The sequence below is a fragment of the Triticum aestivum genome, chromosome 5A (genome assembly GCF_018294505.1).
Source record: "Triticum aestivum cultivar Chinese Spring chromosome 5A, IWGSC CS RefSeq v2.1, whole genome shotgun sequence".
Lineage (NCBI taxonomy): Eukaryota > Viridiplantae > Streptophyta > Magnoliopsida > Poales > Poaceae > Triticum > Triticum aestivum.
In genome coordinates this window covers 618,873,345-618,893,337 of record NC_057806.1, presented here as the reverse complement: position 1 = coordinate 618,893,337, position 19,993 = coordinate 618,873,345, and the positions used below count along the sequence as shown (strand labels likewise).

The 19,993-nt window shown below is 44.8% G+C and overlaps 2 protein-coding genes across 2 annotated transcripts; both read left to right on the top strand.

Moving 5' to 3' along the window:
* Nucleotides 1-6,763: 6,763 nt before the first annotated feature.
* Nucleotides 6,764-8,694, top strand: LOC123107987 (scopoletin glucosyltransferase). Its single transcript, XM_044529861.1, has one exon. It carries the CDS (start codon nt 6,923-6,925, stop codon nt 8,396-8,398), a length of 1,476 nt encoding a protein of 491 aa, XP_044385796.1. The 5' UTR covers nt 6,764-6,922; the 3' UTR covers nt 8,399-8,694.
* A 1,738-nt stretch (nt 8,695-10,432) lies between these two features.
* Nucleotides 10,433-19,311, top strand: LOC123101645 (soyasapogenol B glucuronide galactosyltransferase-like). The gene is made up of 2 exons (XM_044523001.1): nt 10,433-10,683; nt 18,927-19,311. The coding sequence occupies exons 1-2, from the start codon at nt 10,433-10,435 to the stop codon at nt 19,309-19,311; spliced, it is 636 nt and encodes a 211-aa protein (XP_044378936.1).
* Nucleotides 19,312-19,993: the final 682 nt, after the last annotated feature.

The window sequence follows — 19,993 nt, the reverse complement described above, 5'->3', positions numbered from 1 at the left end:
TCTTGCGTATGCATAGGTTTTTTTTTTGAAATTACTACATTCTCCAACACGATTACCAATGGTGAGCGTGGTAAATAGACCGTCCGTTAGTATGTGATGTACAAGCATCGAGCCTCTTGTCAATTTCACTATTCGTAAGTTTGGCCCACGACTAACCTGGGACCAGCCATACTAGTGGCGAGTAGGCCGAGTCATCCGCCTTTGGTATCCGACCATATTATGAATGTGCATGTTTGCCACTTGGTATAACTCCATCTATAAGTAGCTTCCCAATAGTGCTTCTTTTGGTATAGTTCGGCAACTTCTTCGGAAATGAAAAACCGGCGGTCATGGTTTCTATCGGGGTAGTGGGATGCTGCACATTTCGTTTGAGGATGTGTGCGTACAGTCGTACACACATTAGATACGAAGTATTCCACTGTTTGGCAGCAGGAATTTATTGCACTCGACATATTTTATTCTTTTAGCCCAAGATCACCCACCCATACTTTATTTGATTCCACACTCCGCAACACTTTACACTTTTGAACCAATGATCCGTTTTTCAATCCGTTTGCAGATTTGGGTTCATTCATGACAATTAAATCTTTAAAACATTATTTTGGACATGGTTTGAACAAATTCAAATTCAAATGTTGATACAATAATGAAACTTATAGGACCCTGATAAATCCCAAAGATTCGGATTTTAAGCATGTCATCCCTAGCATTTTTCATGGCAACTTTAGTTGATGCGATGTGGCAAGTTTAGTTGTTAAGACATGGCGATTTTGTCCCAGTTTATTTTTCTATCAGAAAATTGCCATGTTTGCCAACCTCGCGTGAACTAACATTGCCATGAAAAATGTTCGGTTGCCATGCTTAAAAACCAAATATTTGGGATTTATCATTTCCGAACTTATATGATACTCCCTCCATCCACATATATAGGGGCTAATACGTCTTTCGAGGTAGCCTTTGACCAATGATAAAATTATTAATACATGAGATGTATGATATAGAAATTATATCATCACAAACTCATTTCACATACGAATTCGAGGGTATGCTATGTGTGACATGCATGCCATATAATATTGTGCTAACCAGAGTAATGGAGGGTCCTATATATGTGGATGGAGAGAGGTACATTAATGAAACGACCGGAGTGAACCAATAATGAAAACATGCAAAAAAACCATAATAAAACTTATATCATATCAAAGATGAAATATTAATGATGTATAGAATGAAACAATGAAGAAAAACATGCAAAAGAGAATGCATGAAAGAATGATGAGAACATGTAAAATAGTCGTGCAACAGAAATGAAATTGTATAGGAAAATATAAAAATAACACCTTTAGAACACAGCCAACCCATATAAGATAATTTAACAAAATGACATGAAAACATATTTCGGCACTCCAAAAATAGAAATGAAATCTGAATGAATTAGTACCAATTTCCGGAATGAAAAAGCAATGAAAACATGCAATGGAAATTTGAAATTTAGAAAAATCAACCGTGTCTAAATTGATCTTGTTTTAAAGATTTAATACCGTGAGTACTAATATCCAAACGGTTTGTCAATCAATATTTTGTTCAAAAGATATAATTGTATGTAATCAGACTGAAAAGCATGGGTGGATGGGATGTAATACTACCTTTTTTACTTGAAAATACCCGCTAGTCACTTTGTCATGAGGCTTCCTCGCTTGCTGTCCCACACGTCATAAAGGTGGGTAAGAACGTTAGCTGGATTGAAGGAGACAGAAGATAGTGTCAGGCAACGTATGATATTGTCATAATAGACCAATACATGCACACATCTCCAAGCGAAAAGTGCCGTTAGAAAAATCAGTGTCCAACTCCTTGGCTTGATTCAAAGTCTTGGTGGCCTCGATGATGTGGAGTTCTGGTCCCGGACATCGGGCATGGCCCATGGCACGTTGTCGATGTGTGCAAGAGAAAGATGTCGTTGGCTTCTGCAAGGATCCGATTATACTTTCTATTTCTTTTCGAGATGCCTTAGACTACCCACAGTGAAAGTAACATAGGTGGTAACATCAGACATATCTAGATAAAATAGATAATATGACAAATGATTAATGAAGAAAGAGAGACATATAATAACATAGCTAGTTACTTATAGTATGAATAACATCATACATAAATATATATATATATATATATATATATATATATATATATATATATATATATATCAAGACAAAAAGAGTCTACAAACTAATAAATACAGTGTTATATAACATCACACATATATTACTCCACACTATAGAAGTAGTAGTATAGACTACTCCTCTGTCCCATAATATAAGAATGTTTTTGAAACTATTGTAGTATCAAAAACGTTTTTATATTACGGGATGGAGGGAATAGTAAACATATGCATGTTATTAATCTAAGTTACTTCCTATTATGACTGAAATATGCATGAGAAGGCGATGCTAACTCGCGCGCGGCCCACTACGGCACTACAGGGTTTTGATTAGAGTGCCTCCCCCATTCCTCACCTGAAATCACGGGGTGAGGAGATTAGACGTGCACTAGTAAGGTCTTCTTTGGTTCATAGGATAGAAAATTTATAGGAATAGAAAAATCATAGGAAGTGAGATGACATGCATGTCAATTCATATAGAGAAAGAGATGTCATTTGATGCATAGGATATGATTTTTTCCATTGAGTCTAGGCTAATGTTTTTTCCCTCCAAAACATGAAGGATTGATTCCTATCCTACATAGGAATAGGAATCCATTCCTACAAATCAAAGAGTTTCAAAGGAATTTTTCCTGTGCAAATCATATCCTATAGAATTCCTACAAAAATCCTACAAACCAAAGGAGGCCGGCATGCACGCATGTGTTCACTAACCATTTAGCTGCACGTACTACTGCATCCACTAGATGGGCCCCAACGGAAAAGGTTTGTCGGCCGAGTACCCCGTGTTCGATGAATCGCTCGCTCCAACGCGCGGGCGTGGAGGTCTTTTCGGCATGAGAATGTCACTAGAATCAGTACGATGAAGTCACTGGTGACATAAGCATGCAGACAAGTCAAACCTTTTGTATACACCCATGTGTTTTTTGCGCGCGCTACTACTCCGGGTGCTTCAGCGGAGGTGCAAAATCGCGCACGCGGCATATCTAGTTCAGTGCGCAAGCCGAAATGCCATCGCGCGCCGCTTATTTGCTACGCCCGCTCACACGCGTTGGACTCTCGAGCGCTCGCTCGCAACTCCACCTACCCCATCCAGCCGCGGTGCCGACACCGCCTGCGCCACCTCATTTTATTCCGGCGACCGTTCCGGCGCTTCCTCGGCCTGTCCCCGCGCCGCGGCGGCTTCCTCCGTCTCCCTCTAGTCACCGCCGCCCCTCGCGCACGGCAGTCCTCCGATGAACAGCGCCCGGCCGCTCACTGTCGCTCGGCGCCCGCAAGGTGTTCGACAAAACGCCCGCAAGGTATGTATTGCTCAAACTTCATAAGTTTGGTGCATGTTGATTGTAGTTTTTTATAGCCTAGTTTATATTGAATATTGTAGATGAGTTCGTCATATGATTCTTCCGAAGAAGAATTTGATATGAAAGAGAAGGAGGATCTTGCAATTATCCTAGCTATGCACATCAATAAAAAACCGAAGTACGGTGGTTCGGTTTTGGGTTGGCAGAAAATTTGGAGGGATATGATCGATGCCCACAACAGATTGATGAGGCACTATTTTGTGGAGAATCTCACATACCCGGGGTCGTACTTTCATCGTCGGTTTAGGATGAGCACCGAGTTGTTCAGGCGCACTGCAGAGAAACTAGCGAGCCATGACCGGTTTTTTCAGCAAAGGAGGAATGCCGTCGTAGAGTTCGGGCATAACACCTTTCAGAAGGTGACAGCCGCTTTGCGTATGCTAGCATACGGTATCTTGACTGATCTAGTTGATGATCACTTGGCCATGGGTGAGAGCCAAGCCATCATATGTGTCAAGCGCTTCGCAGTCGGAATTGTGCAAGTGTTTGACCAGGAGTACTTGAGATCTCCCAATGCTGAAGACGCCGCAAGGCTATTGGAGATGAACAAAGCTCGCGGCTTCCCAGGTATGCCTGGCTCAATAGATTGCATGCATTGGAGTTGGAAGAATTGTCCAATGGCATGGCATGGATAATTCCACGGCCAAAAAAAGGATTCCACTATAATCCTTGAAGCGGTAGCCGATCAAAAGACTTGGATTTGGCATGCTTTTTTGGAATGCCTGGATCTTTGAATGACATCAACGTTGTCAACCAGTCACCACTGATGAATAAGATTGTAAATGGTGAACTGCCACCGGCGCAGTTTGTAGCAAATGGACGTACATACAACTTTGGCTACTATCTTGCGGATGGCATCTACCCGAAGTGGCAAACATTTGTGAAGCCGTTGAAAAAACTGGAAGGTAAGAAAAATCTTGATTTCCACAATGCTCAGACGGCGGCTAGAAAACATGTGGAGAGAGCTTTTGGGATTTTGCAAGCCCAATTTGCTATTGTGGAAGGACCGGCTAAATTTTGGGATCAAAAGATGCTTTAGTACATCATGCACGCTTGTGTGATCATGCACAACATGATCATCAAGAATGAACGTGGCCATGATGTAGACTACTCTCACTATGAGCTCTTGGGACATCTCGTGTGAGTGCGGCGGATGGCTGAAAGGGTGGCCCGTTTTGTTGCCTTCTATTATGCCATTTGACGTCCCGCCGCGCATGATGATCTTCAGAAGAATTTCATTGAGTGGTGGGTTTAGAATGGCCGACAAAGAGCATCATGATTTGTGCGTTTGATGTTGTATTTTTGAACTATTTATTGTATTGAATGATAAACTATTTGTTTGAGTTGTAATAAACAAAATTAAAACTATTTATTGTTGATTTATTTTGTTTGTGTTTGATCTTTTTGCTTGTGTTTGGAGCACATATGTTGTTTGTGCGAGAGTCACGCGCGCTGTATTTTAACGCGCTGCTGGAGCTACGCGCCTTGCATTTTAGCGCGGCTGCTGGAGCCAGCGCTGCCCGCCACGCCAAATCAGACGATGTGCGTGCTGCAAAGTAATTTTTAACGCGCCGCACATTGGGCGGCTGTTGGAGATGCTCTAAGGGAGGAAGGAACTAAAATAAAGATTTGCACAGGTAAATGCAACATTCTTCGCATAGATAACTTTGTATGTTGGGCATCTGAACCCCACATGTAGGATTTTGTTTTTGATGGAATTCCGAATGGATTGATGGAAAACCAAGATAGCTAAGACTATTTTTGCACACATTTGCATCACAAATATTTATCCATTTATGGTTTCAAGTGTGCCAAAAATGTGGAAGCGCCCAAAATCTACAAATTATAGTACTTTATATGAGCAAGTATTTCATCCAAAACGCTTCCTAACATGTGTGTTTTCCGGCCTCACAAAAATAGGTGTTTACGTCTGTAGATACGCTGATGGTTTGTCTACATATATAGTCCAAGCTTACTGAATGATGCATATAATTAATTACAATTCCATTCAATTCGATGACCATCTCAAGAAAATGACGGTGACACTTTTTAAGCCACAATAACAGTGAACATTGCTGTATATGCTTTGCGGTCTAAAAATGAATATCGCCATGGATGTTTTTTTCCACATCTGTTATGTTTGCCTTGGGGAAGATTGTCATGATAAGAGTGGTTTTTTTTCTTCGATGACAGAAACAGACAGTGACTAATTTAATTTGTAAAAATAATCATTACGATACATCGGAACCATTGCAGATTGAGTGGATTTGTCAACGTTATAGCATATTCTAAGGCGGAGGGGAACTTTTAGTCTATGGGGACATATGCACTCTATATGAAAAAACAACAAAAAGTTAAAAATTCCTGAAAATATTTTTGAAATAAACTTGATCTTCTATTGTATTCGTGAGAAAAAATCCACGAAAAAAATATCCCTTTGCCTTCTTTTCAAAAAAGACAAATGTTTGGCTAAAATAGTGTGAATAGTGATCTATAATAGCAAATAAATTTTGTCTTTTTTGCTGTGAGGTCAACTTTTGTTTTTTTTTCGTCGGGATTTTTATACTAGTGCAAAAGTAAGTCAAGTATTTTGTCAAAATAGTTCTTACCTATTTTGACTTTTTATTAAAAAATTAAAAATAAATCCCCATATAGGATGCATATACCACCAGGAACACAAATGTATTTCCCATTTTAAGGCCCCTCCCAATGCTCCACCTTATACAGGTGCTAAGGCTGCCACGTAGGCAAAAAATCTGATGTGGCAAGATAATAAAAAGAAAAGAAGTGAATTTAGTGACCCCAGGAAGAACTAATGCTAAGCACGCGAACCTAGACAAAAACAATTAAATGAAAGAAATCCACCAATGCATGAAATAGTTCAGTTGCTAAAGCATTAAATTAGGAGAGCTTAACACCAACAAGTGAAGCACCTATGTATTATGGACATTAGTTGCTAAACTTTTTAATATGCTTAGCACCTCATCTAAGCACCCATGCATTGAAAGCAGCCTAACAAGATCCATCAAACAAAGTACTCCCTCCCTTCATTTTTGTAAGTTGTTTCATACAACTGAAATTAAATTGTTGTGCACAATATCTGAAATGTCTGCGTGAACAGTGGGAGTACCAAAATCTTGAACGTCACTCCAAACGCTTCGCTTCTGGAAGACGGAGATCACCAAGCCTGAAGCCACTTCTCCCGCTCCCCTTCCTCGTTGGTTCCATCAGACAACGAGAGCCCAAACTTTTACGTATGACTTTATAAATAGCCCTCTTCACGACTCTCATCTTAATCGCACCGAGGCTTGTGTCTGATCTGCATCTGTACTCGATCTATCTCCTCCACGCCGGCCGTAGTGCTTTCTGTCGGTCACGGGACGCGGCTAGCTCGCCGGCCATGGCTGTCCGCGACGAGCCGCTGCATATCCTCTTCTTCCCGTTCCTGGCGTCCGGCCACCTCATCCCTATCGCCCACATGGCCGCGCTCTTCGCCGGCCGCGGCGTCAGGTGCACCATCCTCACCACGCCCGTCAACGCCGCTATCATCCGCTCTGCCGTCGACCGGGCCAACGACGCCTTCGCCGGCACTGGCTCCCCGGCCATCGACATCGCCGTCGTGCCCTTCCCAGACGTCGGGCTCCCGCCGGGCGTCGAGAACGGCACGGCCCTCGCGTCCCAGGACGACCGCGACAAGTTCTACCAAGCGGTCAGGCTTCTCCGGGAGCCCTTCGACCGGTTCCTGGCCGACCACCGCACCGACGCCGTCGTGTCCGACAGCTTCTTCGACTGGTCCGTCGACGCCGCCGCGGAGCGCGGCGTCCCGCGCATCGCGTTCCTCGGCAGCAGCATGTTCGCGCGCGCCTGCAGCGACAGCATGCTGCGGCACAACCCGCTGGAGAACGCCCCCGACGACCCCGACGCCCTCGTTTTGCTGCCGGAGCTGCCGCACCGCGTCGAGCTGAGGCGGAGCCAGATGCTGGACCCGGCGAAGAGGCCGTGGCACTGGGAGTTCTTCAAAAGCATGAACGCCGCCGACCAGAGGAGCTTCGGCGAGGTGTTCAACAGCTTCCACGACCTCGAGCGGGACTATGTCAAGCACTTCCAAAAGACGCTCGGCCGGCGCGTGTGGCTCGTCGGGCCGGTGGCCCTCGCCAGCAAGGACATGGCTGTGAGAGGCACCGACGTGCCCTCGCCGGACGCGAGCAGCTGTCTCCGGTGGCTGGACGCCAAGCCGGCCGGCTCGGTGGTGTACGTCTCCTTCGGCACACTGACCAGGTTCGCTCCGGCGGAGCTGCACCAGCTCGCCCGCGCCCTCGACCTCTCAGGCCTGAACTTCGTGTGGGTGATCGGCGCCGCCGCAGGCCAAGACTCTTCGGAGTGGATGCCCGAAGGCTTCGCCTACCTGATCGCGAGCGGCGACCGCGGCTTCATGGTCCGTGGCTGGGCGCCGCAGATGCTGATCCTGAGCCACCCCGCCCTCGGTGGGTTCGTGACACACTGCGGCTGGAACTCGGTGCTGGAGGCCGTGACCGCCGGCGTGCCGATGGCGACGTGGCCGCGGTACGCGGACCAGTTCAACAACGAGACGCTCGTCGTGGAGCAGCTCAAGGTGGGCGTCAGCATCGGGGCCAAGGACTACGCGTCAGGCATCGAGGCCCACGAGGTGATCGCCGGCGAGGTGATCGCGGAGTCCATCCAGAGGTTGATGGAGAGCGACGCCATCCAGAAGAAGGCTAAGGACCTCGGTCTGAAGGCAAGGAGCGCGATGGAGAAGGGAGGATCCTCGTACGATGACGTTGGCCGGCTAATGGACGAGCTGGCGGCCCGCCGGAGCACCGTCAAGGTTGTAGAAGACATCCAGGCCAGCTGCTGATTGGTATTGGTCCGACACAGTGGCGGAGCTTGACTGACATAACAAGGGGCAACAGGCAAATTGTGAAAGTTTGGAGGTGCCAAATGAGAATAGTTTCTTCAGCTTTGGACTTTCCTTTTGGCATATTAGTGGCCAGTCAGATCCGATGGCGATATTTGCTACGACAGCCATGACCCATGGCGTCTTGTTTTTCTTTGGAAACTTGCTGCCTTTATTATTGGACGCTGTTAAGAGCATCTCCAACAGCCGCCTAACGCGCGGCGCGTTAAAAAACAGTTTGCAGCGTGTTGCTCATTTGGTTTGGCGCGGTGGGGAGCGCTGGCTTCAGCAGCTGCGATAAAATGCAGCGCGCGTAGCTCCAACAGTGCATAAAAATGCAGTGCGCGAGCAGCCGGCGCATGCCATATATTGCATTTTGGATATAAAATGAATTTCAAACATCTCAAAACAAAGACATGGCATAATTTGAATCACACAAACAAGTTGATGACATAAAAGTTCATGCCCACAAATTCAAATTCATGTCCACAACATCATCCAACCAAGTTTAAAATCCAAACCAAGTTCATGACACAAAAGTTCACACAAACGAAAGGCACATTAGCAATCAAGCCTCGTCCTCGTCTTCATCCTCATCTTCCTCCGATTCATCCGACTCCGAAGACGATTCTTCCTCCTCCTCTTCATTGCCGGGCACCGCATCATCATGTGAAGCTCGAAAGATGTTGGCAAGATTTTCAACGGCGTCTTTATGCGAAGGTCTGTGAGGCACACCGAAAGACATTCCGGCCATGGCGCCCGGAGGTGCTCCGAAGCCACCCATGCCTCCCATGGTCTCCATGGTAGCTCCAAAGCCACCCATGGCACCCATGCCCCTCATGGTAGCTCCGAAGCCATCGATGCCTCCCATGCAGCCAAGGCCACCGCCACCCATGCTGCCAAGGCCACCATCACCCATGCCACGAATCATGGCCCTTTTTTGGATCAAGATTTCTTCACGGGCAAGATTGACATACTCTTTTTGTGCCTCATTGAGAATAGATGTGTCCAAGAAGAATAAGTACTTCTCCCACTCCAACAATCTAGATCGCTCTTCCATGCCCACCTTCCTCTCCTCCAATGCCACCTTCCTCTCCTCGGCCACCACCCTCCTCTCCTCGTCCGCCAACCTCCTCTCCTCGGCCGCGGCATCTTGGTTCCTTGACATCTTCCTCACCTCGTTGACTTATTTTCTTGGCTTCACAATAGCTTCCATAACATTTTTGAGCTCATCATCTCCTTTCCTCTTCTTTTTTTCTTTTGCGTTTATGTTGGGCCCATCTGGTCGTTTTGGCTCGAGTATGAAACCGAGTTTGGTGTGGGGCTTCTCTTGCCATCATCACTTGATGCCTCCTCATCATCATCATCCAAATCAATTGTTCGCTTACGTTTGTTGCTCAAATCCAAATCATCCATACTTCTTCCATTTCTCATCACCCTTCAATGCTTCATAGCAATGAGACAAGGTAAATGGTCGTCCTTTCTTGATCTTCCCCTTCTTGCTCTTATTCTCCTCTCCTTTGAACAAGTTTTGTGTAATATTCAACTACATAAAAACAAAACAAGTTAGCACTACAAACACCAACAACAAGCATGATGACCATGATCGAACATGGATGAAATGGTACTTACCCTATCTTCATCATTAGTGCCACTTGGGTTCAACTTGTCAACCGCCTTTTGTGCGGCCGCCCACTTTTGACAATCCTTGTTGATTGTCGACCACTGGGAGCAAAGAGATCGAGCGGAGCGGTCAATTTCACTCTCGTTGCGTAGATCACAGTGTTCCTTCATCCGGTTTCAATAAGCATCTCTACTTTGATCACCTCCAACGGATGGATCCCTCGACACTTGCAACCAAGTAGTGCATAGCAAGACGTCTTCTTCGTTGGTGTAGTTGCCTCCTCTTTCTTTCGGTGCGCTGACAGTGCCCTCACCATCCTCGTCCACCTCGAACTCATGGTCATCGAAATGCATGTCATTGGTTTGAGACCAATGCGAATCGTTGGACCCATCACCCATACTAGGCATGTATGCCTCTTCCTTTCGGAGCTGCACCAGCTCGCCCGCGCCCTCGGCCTCTCAGGCCTGAACTTCGTGTGGGTGATTGGCGCCGCCGCAGGCCAAGAATCCTCGGAGTGGATGCCCGAAGGCTTCGCCGACCTGATCGCGAGCGGCGACCGCGACTTCATGGTCCGTGGCTGGGCGCCGGAGATGCTGATCCTGAGCCACCCCGCCCTCGGTGGGTTCTGATACGTCTCCAAAGTATCAATAATTTTTGATTGCTCCATGCTATATTATCTACTGTTTTGGACATTATTGGAATTGCTGTTTTTGCCTATTTTAGGGTTTCAAAGAAAAGGAATATCATACGGAGTCCAAACGGAATGAAACCTTCGGGAACGTGATTTTCTCAACGAACAAGACTCAGGAGACTTGGACCCTATGTCAAGAAACAAAGGAGGAGGCCACGAGGTAGGGGGGCGCGCCTACCCCCTAGATGCGCCCTCCACCCTCGTGGGCCCCCTGTTGCTCCACCGACATACTCCTTCCTCCTATATATACCTACGTACCCCCAAACGATCAGATACGGAGCCAAAACCCTAATTCCACCGCCGCAACTTTCTGTATCCACGAGATCCCATCTTTGGGCCCGTTCCGGAGCTCCACCGGAGGGGGCATCGATCACGGAGGGCTTCTACATCATCACCATAGCCCCTCCGATGAAGTGTGAGTAGTTCACCTCAGACCTACGGGTCCATAGTTATTAGCTAGATGGCTTCTACTCTCTTTTTGGATCTCAATACAATGTTCTCCCCCTCTCTTGTGAAAATCTATTCGATGTAATCTTCTTTTGCAGTATGTTTGTTGAGACCGATGAATTGTGGGTTTATGATCAAGTCCATCTATGAACAATATTTGAATCTTCTCTGAATTATTTTATGTATGATTGGTTATCTTTTCAAGTTTCTTCGAATTATCAGTTTGGTTTGGCCTACTAGATTGATCTTTCTTGCAATAGGAGAAGTGCTTAGCTTTGGGTTCAATCTTGCGGTGTCCATTTCCAGTGACAGTAGGGGCAGCAAGGCACGTATTGTATTGTTGCTATCGAGGATAACAAGATGGGGTTTTCATCATATTGCATGAGTTTATCCCTCTACATCATGTCATCTTGCTTAAGGCGTTACTCTGTTTCCATGAACTTAATACTCTAGATGCATGCTGGATAGCGCTCCATGAGTGGAGTAATAGTAGTAGATGCAGGCAGGAGTCGGTCTACTTGTCTCGGACGTGATGCCTATAAACATGATCATACCTAGATATTCTCATAACTATTCTCAATTCTGTCAATTGCTCAACAGTAATTTGTTCACCCATCGTAGAATACCTATGTTCTTGAGCGAAGCCACTAGTGAAATCTATGGCCCCCGGGTCTATCTTCATCATATTAATCTCCTAATACTTAGTTATTTCCTTTGCTTTTTTACTTTGCTTTTATTTTACTTTGCATCTTTATCATAAAAATACCAAAAATATTATCTTATCATATCTATCAGATCTCACTATCATAAGTGGCCGTGTAGGGATTGACAACCCCTATTTGCGTTGGTTGCGAGGATTTATTTGTTTTGTGCAGGTACGAGGGATTCGCGCGTAGCCTCCTACTGGATTGATACCTTGGTTCTCAAAAACTGAGGGAAATACTTACGCTAGTTTGCTGCATCATCCCTTCCTCTTCGAAACTCGTGAGCTCCGTTAGCGAAAGAAAACAAAAGACCACTTCAAGGTACTGTAATTAACTCATTCTTTATTTATATGGGTGTTATACCTACTGTATTCCAACTTCTCTATGGTTCATAAACTATTTTACTAGCCATAGATTCATCAAAATAAGCAAACAACACACGCAAAATAGAATCTGTCAAAAACAGAACAGTCTGTAGTAATCTGTAGCTAGCGCAAGATATGGAACCCCAAAAATTTTAAAATAAATTTCTGGACGTGAGGAATTTATCTATTAATCATCTGCAAAAATAATTAACTAAATAGCACTTTCCAAATAAAAATGACAGCATTTCTCGTGAGCGCTAAAGTTTCTGTTTTTTACAGCAAGTTCAATAAGACTTTCCCCAAGTCTTCCCAACAGTTCTACTTGGCACAGACACTAATTAAACACAAAAAACACAACCAAAATAGAGGCTAGATAATTTATTTATTACTAAGCAGGGGCAAAAACCAAGAAATAAAAATAAAATTGGGTTGCCTCCCAACCAGCGCTATTGTTTAACGCCCCTAACTAGGCATAACAAACACGAATAGATCTAGGTATTGCCATCTTTGGTAGGCAATCCATAAGTGGCTGTCATAATAGATTCATCCTTGCTTTTATGAGGCAATACCTAGATTTATCCTTGCTTTTTATGCCTAGCTAGAGGCGTTAAACGATAGCGCTTGTTGGGAGGCAACCCCATTTTATTTATATTCCTTGCTTTTTGCTCCTGTTTAGTAATAAATAATTTATATAGCCTCAGTTTAGGTTGTTTTTTTGTGTTTAATTAGTGTTTGTGCCATGTAGAACCGTTGGGAAGACTTGGGGAAAGTCTTGATATCTTGCTGTAAAAAACAGAAACTTTAGCGCTCACAAGAACTGCTGCCATTTTTATTCGGAAAGTGCTATTTAGTTAATTCGTTTTGCAGATGATTAATAGATAAATTCCTCACGTCCAGCAATTTATTTTAGAATTTTTGGGGTTCCATATATTGCGCTAGCTACAGATTACTACAGACTGTTTTGTTTTTGACAGATTCTGTTTTTCGTGTGTTGTTTGCTTATTTTGATGAATCTATGGCTAGTAAAATAGTTTATAAACCATAGAGAAGTTGGAATACAGTAGGTTTAACACCAATATAAATAAAGAATGAGTTCACTACAGTACCTTGAAGTGGTCTTTTGTTTTCTTTCGCTAACGGAGCTCATGAGATTTTCTACTTTGAGTTTTGTGTTGTGAAGTTTTCAAGTGTTGGGTAAAGATTTGATGGATTATGGAACAAGGAGTGGCAAGAGACTAAGCTTGGGGATGCCCATTGCACCCCCAAGATAATATAAGGACACCTAAAAGCCAAAGCTTGGGGATGCCTCGGAAGGCATCCCCTCTTTTCATCTACTTCTATCGGTAACTTAGCTATATTTTTATTCACCACATGATATGTGCTTTTCTTGGAGCGTATTGTATGATTTGAGCCTTTGCTTTTTAGTTTACCACAATCATCCTTGCTGTACACACCTTTTGAGAGAGCCATACATGATTTGGAATTTGTTAGAATACTCTATGTGCTTCGCTTATATCTTTTCAGTTATATAGTTTTGCTCTAGTACTTCACTTATATCTTTTAGAGCACGGTGGTGGATTTGTTTTATAGAAACTATTGATCTCTCATGCTTCACTTAGATTATTTTGAGAGTATTAAATAGCATGGTAGTTTGCTTAAATAATCCTAATATGTTAGGTATACAAGATTAGTAAAAAAATTCCTATGAATGTTTTGAATACTAAGAGAAGTTTGATGCTTGATGATTGTTTTGAGATATGGAGGTAATAATATCAAAGTCGTGCTAGTTGAGTAGTTGTGAATTTGAGAAGTGCTTGTGTTGAAGTTTGCAAGTCCCGTAGCATGCACGTATGGTAAACGTTATGTAACAAATTTGAAACATGAGGTGTTATTTGATTGTCTTCCTTATGAGTGGCGGTCGGGGACGAGCGATGTGTTGGGGAATGTAGCAGAATTTTGAAATTTTCTACGCATCACCAAGATCAATCTATGGAGTCATCTAGCAACGAGAGAGAGGAGTGCATCTACATACCCTTGTAGATCGCGAGCGGAAGCGTTCAAGAGAACGGGGTTGATGGAGTCGTACTCGTCGTGATCCAAATCACCGATGACCGAGTGCCGAACGGACGGCACCTCCGCGTTCAACACACGTACGGTTGGGGAAGACATATCCTCCTTCTTGATCCAGCAAGGGGGAAGGAGAGGTTGATGGAGATCCAGCAGCACGACGGCGTGGTGGTGGAAGCAGCGGGGATCTCGGCAGGGCTTCGCCAAGCTCAGCGAGAGGGAGAGGTGTTACGAGGGGAGAGGGAGGCGCCAGGGGCTAGGGTGCGGCTCTCATGCGCCTCCCCACTATATATAGGGGTGGAGGGGGCTGGTTTATTTCCCTCCATGTCCATTGGGGCGTTAGCAAAGGTGGGGAAAAGAAATCCCATCATTTCCCTTCCCCACCGATTGTTATCCCCCCTTTTTAGGGATCTTGATCTTATCCCTTCGGGATATGATCTTATTCCTTCTAAGGGGGGATCTTGGTGCGCCTTGACCAGGGGTGTGGGGCCTTGCCCCCACTACCCACGTTCATGTGGGTCCCCCATGCAGGTGGGCCCCACTCCAGAACCTTCTAGAACCTTCCCGGTACAATACCGAAAAATCCCGAACATTTTCCGGTGGCCAAAATAGGACTTCCTATATATAAATCTTTACCTCCGGACCATTCCGGAACTCCTCGTGATGTCCGGGATCTCATCCGGGACTCCGAACAACTTTAGGGTTACCGCATACTAATATGTCTACAACCCTAGCGTCACCGAACCTTAAGTGTGTAGACCCTACGGGTTCGGGAGACATGCAGACATGACCGAGACGACTCTCCGGTCAATAACCAACAGCGGGATCTGGATACCCATGTTGGCTCCCACATGTTCCACGATGATCTCATCGGATGAACCACGATGTCAAGGTTTCAATCAATCCCGTATTCAATTCCCTTTGTCCAGCGGTATTATACTTGCCAGAGATTCGATCGTCGGTATCCGATACCTTGTTCAATCTCGTTACCGGCAAGTCTCTTTACTCGTTCCGTAACACATCATCCTGTGATCAACTCCTTGGTCACATTGTGCACATTATGATGATGTCCTACCGAGTGGGCCCAGAGATACCTCTCCGTCACACGGAGTGACAAATCCCAGTCTCGATTCTTGCCAACCCAACAGACACTTTCGGAGATACCCGTAGTGCACCTTTATAGCCACCCAGTTACGTTGTGATGTTTGGCATACCCAAAGCATTCCTATGGTATCCGGGAGTTGCACAATCTCATGGTCTAAGGAAATGATACTTGACATTTAGAAAAGCTTTAGCATACGAACTACACGATCTTTGTGCTAGGCTTAGGATTGGGTCTTGTCCATCACATCATTCTCCTAATGATGTGATCCCGTTATCAACGACATCCAATGTCCATGGTCAGGAAACCGTAACCATCTATTGATCAACGAGCTAGTTAACTAGAGGCTTACTAGGGACATGGTGTTGTCTATGTATCCACACATGTATCTGAGTTTCCTATCAATACAATTCTAGCATGGATAATAAACGATTATCATGAACAAGGAAATATAATAATAACCAATTTATTATTGCCTCTAGGGCATATTTCCAACACGATGGTCTTTTCCTACCAATCTATCCCCCTAGGAGCATGCGCGTAGTGCCGAGGTTTTTGATGACTTGTAGATTTTTGCAATAAGTATGTGAGTTCTTTATGACTAATGTTGAGTCCATGGATTATACGCACTCTCACCCTTACATCATTGCTAGCCTCTTCGGTACCGTGCATTGCCCTTTCTCACATTGAGAGTTGGTGCAAACTTCGCCGGTGCATCCAAATCCCGTGATATGATACGCTCTTTCACACATAAACCGCCTTATATCTTCCTCAAAACAGCCACCATACCTACCTATTATGGCATTTCCATAGCCACTCCGAGATATATTGCCATGCAACTTTCCACCATTCCGTTTATCATGACACATTCATCATTGTCATATTGCTTAGCATGATCATGTAGTTGACATAGTATTTGTGGCAAAGCCACTGTTCATATTTCTTTCATACATGTCACTCTTGGTTCATTGCATATCCCGGTACACCGCCGGAGGCATTCATATAGAGTCATATTTTGTTCTAGCATCGAGTTGTAATCATTGAGTTGTAAATAAATAGAAGTGTGATGATCATCATTTTCTAGAGCATTGTCCAAAGTGAGGAAAAAAAGAGAGGCCATATAAAAAAAGAGAAAGGCCCAAATAAAAAATGAGAGAAATGGAGAGAAGGGACAATGTTACTATCCTTTGCCACACTTGTGCTTCAAAGTAGCACCATAATCTTCATGATAGAGAGTCTTTTGTTTTGTCACTTTCATATACTAGTGGGAATTTTCATTATAGAACTTGGCTTGTATATTCCAACAATGCGCCTCCTCAAGTTCCCTAGGTCTTCGTGAGCAAGCAAGTTGGATGCACACCCACTTAGTTTTTTTTGTTGAGCTTTCATACATTTATAGCTCTAGTGCATCCGTTGCATGGCATCTCCATAGCCCATTGATTAGCCTCGTTGATGTGAGATTTTCTCCCTTTTTTGTCTTCTCCACATAACCCCCATCATCATATTCTATTCCACCCATAGTGCTATGTCCATGGCTCGCGCTCATATATTGCGTGAAAGTTTATAGGTTTGAGATTGCTAAGGTATGAAACAATTGCTTGGCTTGTCATCGGGGTTGTGCATGATGAGAGCATTCTTGTGTGACGAAAATGGAGCATGAGTAAACTATATGATTTTGTTGGGATGATCTTTCTTTGGCCATGTTATTTTGAGAAGACATAATTGCTTTGTTAGTATGCTTGAAGTATTATTATTTTTATGTCAATATGAACTTTTGTCTTGAATCTTTCAAATCTGAATATTCATACCACAATTAAGAAGAATTACATTAAAATTATGCCAAGTAGAACCCCGCATCAAAAATTCTGTTTTTATCATTTACCTACTCGAGGACGAGCAGGAATTAAGCTTGGGGATGCTTGATACGTCTCCAATGTGTCTATAATTTTTGATTGCTCCATGCTATATTATCTACTGTTTTGGACATTATTGGGCTTTATTATCCGCTTTTATATTATTTTTGGGACTAGCCTATTAACCGGAGGCCCAGCCTAGAATTGCTGTTTTTTTTGCCTATTTTAGGGTTTCGAAGAAAAGGAATATCAAATGGAGTCCAAACGGAATGAAACCTTATGGAACATGATTTTCTCAACGAACAAGACCCAGGAGACTTGGACCCTACATCAAGAAACAAAGGAGGAGGCCACGAGGTAGGGGGACAAGCCTACCCCCTCTCCCCCCAGGCGCGCCCTCCACCCTCGTGGGCCCCCTGTTGCTCCACCGACGTACTCCTTCCTCCTATATATACCTACGTACCCCCAAACGATCAGATACGAAGCCAAAACCCTAATTCCACCGCCACAACTTTATGTATCCACGAGATCCCATCTTGGGGCCCGTTCCGGAGGGGGCATCGATCACGGAGGGCTACATCATCACCATAGCCCCTCCGATGAAGTGTGAGTAGTTCACCTCAGACCTACGGGCCCATAGTTATTAGCTAGATGGCTTCTTCTCTCTTTTTGGATCTCAATACAATGTTCTCCCCCTCTCTTGTGGAGATCTATTTGATGTAATCTTCTTTTGCGGTGTGTTTGTTGAGACCGATGAATTGTGGGTTTATGATCAAGTCTATCAATGAACAATATTTGAATCTTCTCTGAATTCTTTTATGTATGATTGGTTATCTTTGCGAGTCTCTTCGAATTATCAGTTTTGTTTGGCCTACTAGATTGATCTTTCTTGCAATAGGAGAAGTGCTTAGCTTTGGGTTCAATCTTGCGGTGTCCTTTCCCAGTGACAGTAGGGGAAGCAAGGCACGTATTGTATTGTTGCCATCGAGGATAACAACATGGGGTTTTCATCATATTGCATGAGTTTATCCCTCTACATCATGTCATCTTGCTTAAGGCGTTACTCTGTTTCCATGAACTTAATACTCTAGATGCATGCTGGATAGCGGTCAATGAGTGGAGTAATAGTAGTAGATGCAGGCAGGAGTCGGTCTACTTGTCTCGGACGTGATGCCTATATACATGATCATACCTAGATATTCTCATAACTATGCTCAACTCTGTCAATTGCTCAACAGTAATTCGTTCACCCACCGTAGAATACCTATGCTCTTGAGAGAAGCCACTAGTGAAACCTATGGCCCCCAGGTCTATCTTCATCATATTAATCTCCTAATACTTGGTTATTTCCTTTGCTTTTATTTTACTTTGCATCTTTATCATAAAAATACCAAAAATATTATCTTATCATATCTATTGGATCTCACTCTCGTAAGTGGCCGTGTAGGGATTAACAACCCCTTATCGCGTTGGTTGCGAGGATTTATTTGTTTTGTGCAGGTACGAGGGATTCGCGCGTAGCCTCCTACTAGATTGATACCTTGGTTCTCAAAAACTAAGGGAAATACTTACGCTACTTTGCTGCATCATCCCTTCCTCTTCGGGGAAAACCAACACAGTGCTCAAGAGGTAGCAGGTTTGTGACACACTGCGGTTGGAACTCGGTGCTAGAGGCCGTGACCGCCGGCGTGCCGATGGCGACGTGGCCGCGGTACGGGGACCACTTCAACAACAAGACACTCGTCGTGGAGCAGCTCAAGGTGGGCGTCAGCATCGGGGCCAAGGACTACGCGTCGGGTATCGAGGCCCACGATGTGATTGCCGGCGAGGTGACCGCCGAATCCATCCAGAGGTTGATGGAGAGCGACGCCATCCGAAAGAAGGCCAAGGACCACGGCGTGAAGGCAAGGAGCATGGTGGAGAAGGGCGGGTCTTCGTACGATGACGTAGCCCGACTGATGGGCGAGCTGACGGCCCGCCGGAGCTCCGTCAAGGTTGGAGAAGACATCCAGGCAAGCTGATTGGTATTGGTCCGACACACTGGCCGAGCTTGACTGACATAACAAGGGGGCAACAGGCACATTATGAAAGTTTGGAGGTGCCAAATGAGAATAGTTTCTTCCATCTGTACAAAACTGTGTTTGGGGCAGCTGTGGCCTTTCCTTTTGGCTGATTAAGATCATGGTTAATATTATAGCCAACAATCGGCTTCGTCTCTGCTACACCGACATGTTCTCCAATGTCAATGGGAAGCTGGTGGAGTCCTACACAGGAGTGCTCGGGCCGGCGTTGGTCACCCGTGCGATGGCCGCGACAGCTGGCGAGAGATTTGGTGGCCCGGCACTCGGGTAGTGATTTGTGGAGGCAGATATGGTGATTCTCCCTCGACTTTGTCGATCAAAGGTGCCGGAGCTGGACCCGAGGATTTGCACGGGGACGTTCCCCAGTCGACGTGCCACAACGGTTATGCCTCACTGAGGTAGTCCTGGATTAGGGGGTCTCCGGACAGCTGGACTATCTCCATTGGCCGGACTGTTAGACTATGAAGATACAAGATTGAAGACTTCGTCTCGTGTCCGGATGGGACTCTACTTGGCGTGGAAGGCAAGCTAGGCAATACGTATATGGATATCTCCTCCTTTGGAACCAACCTTGTGTAACCCTAACCCTCCCCGGTGTCTATATAAACCGAAGGGTTTTAGT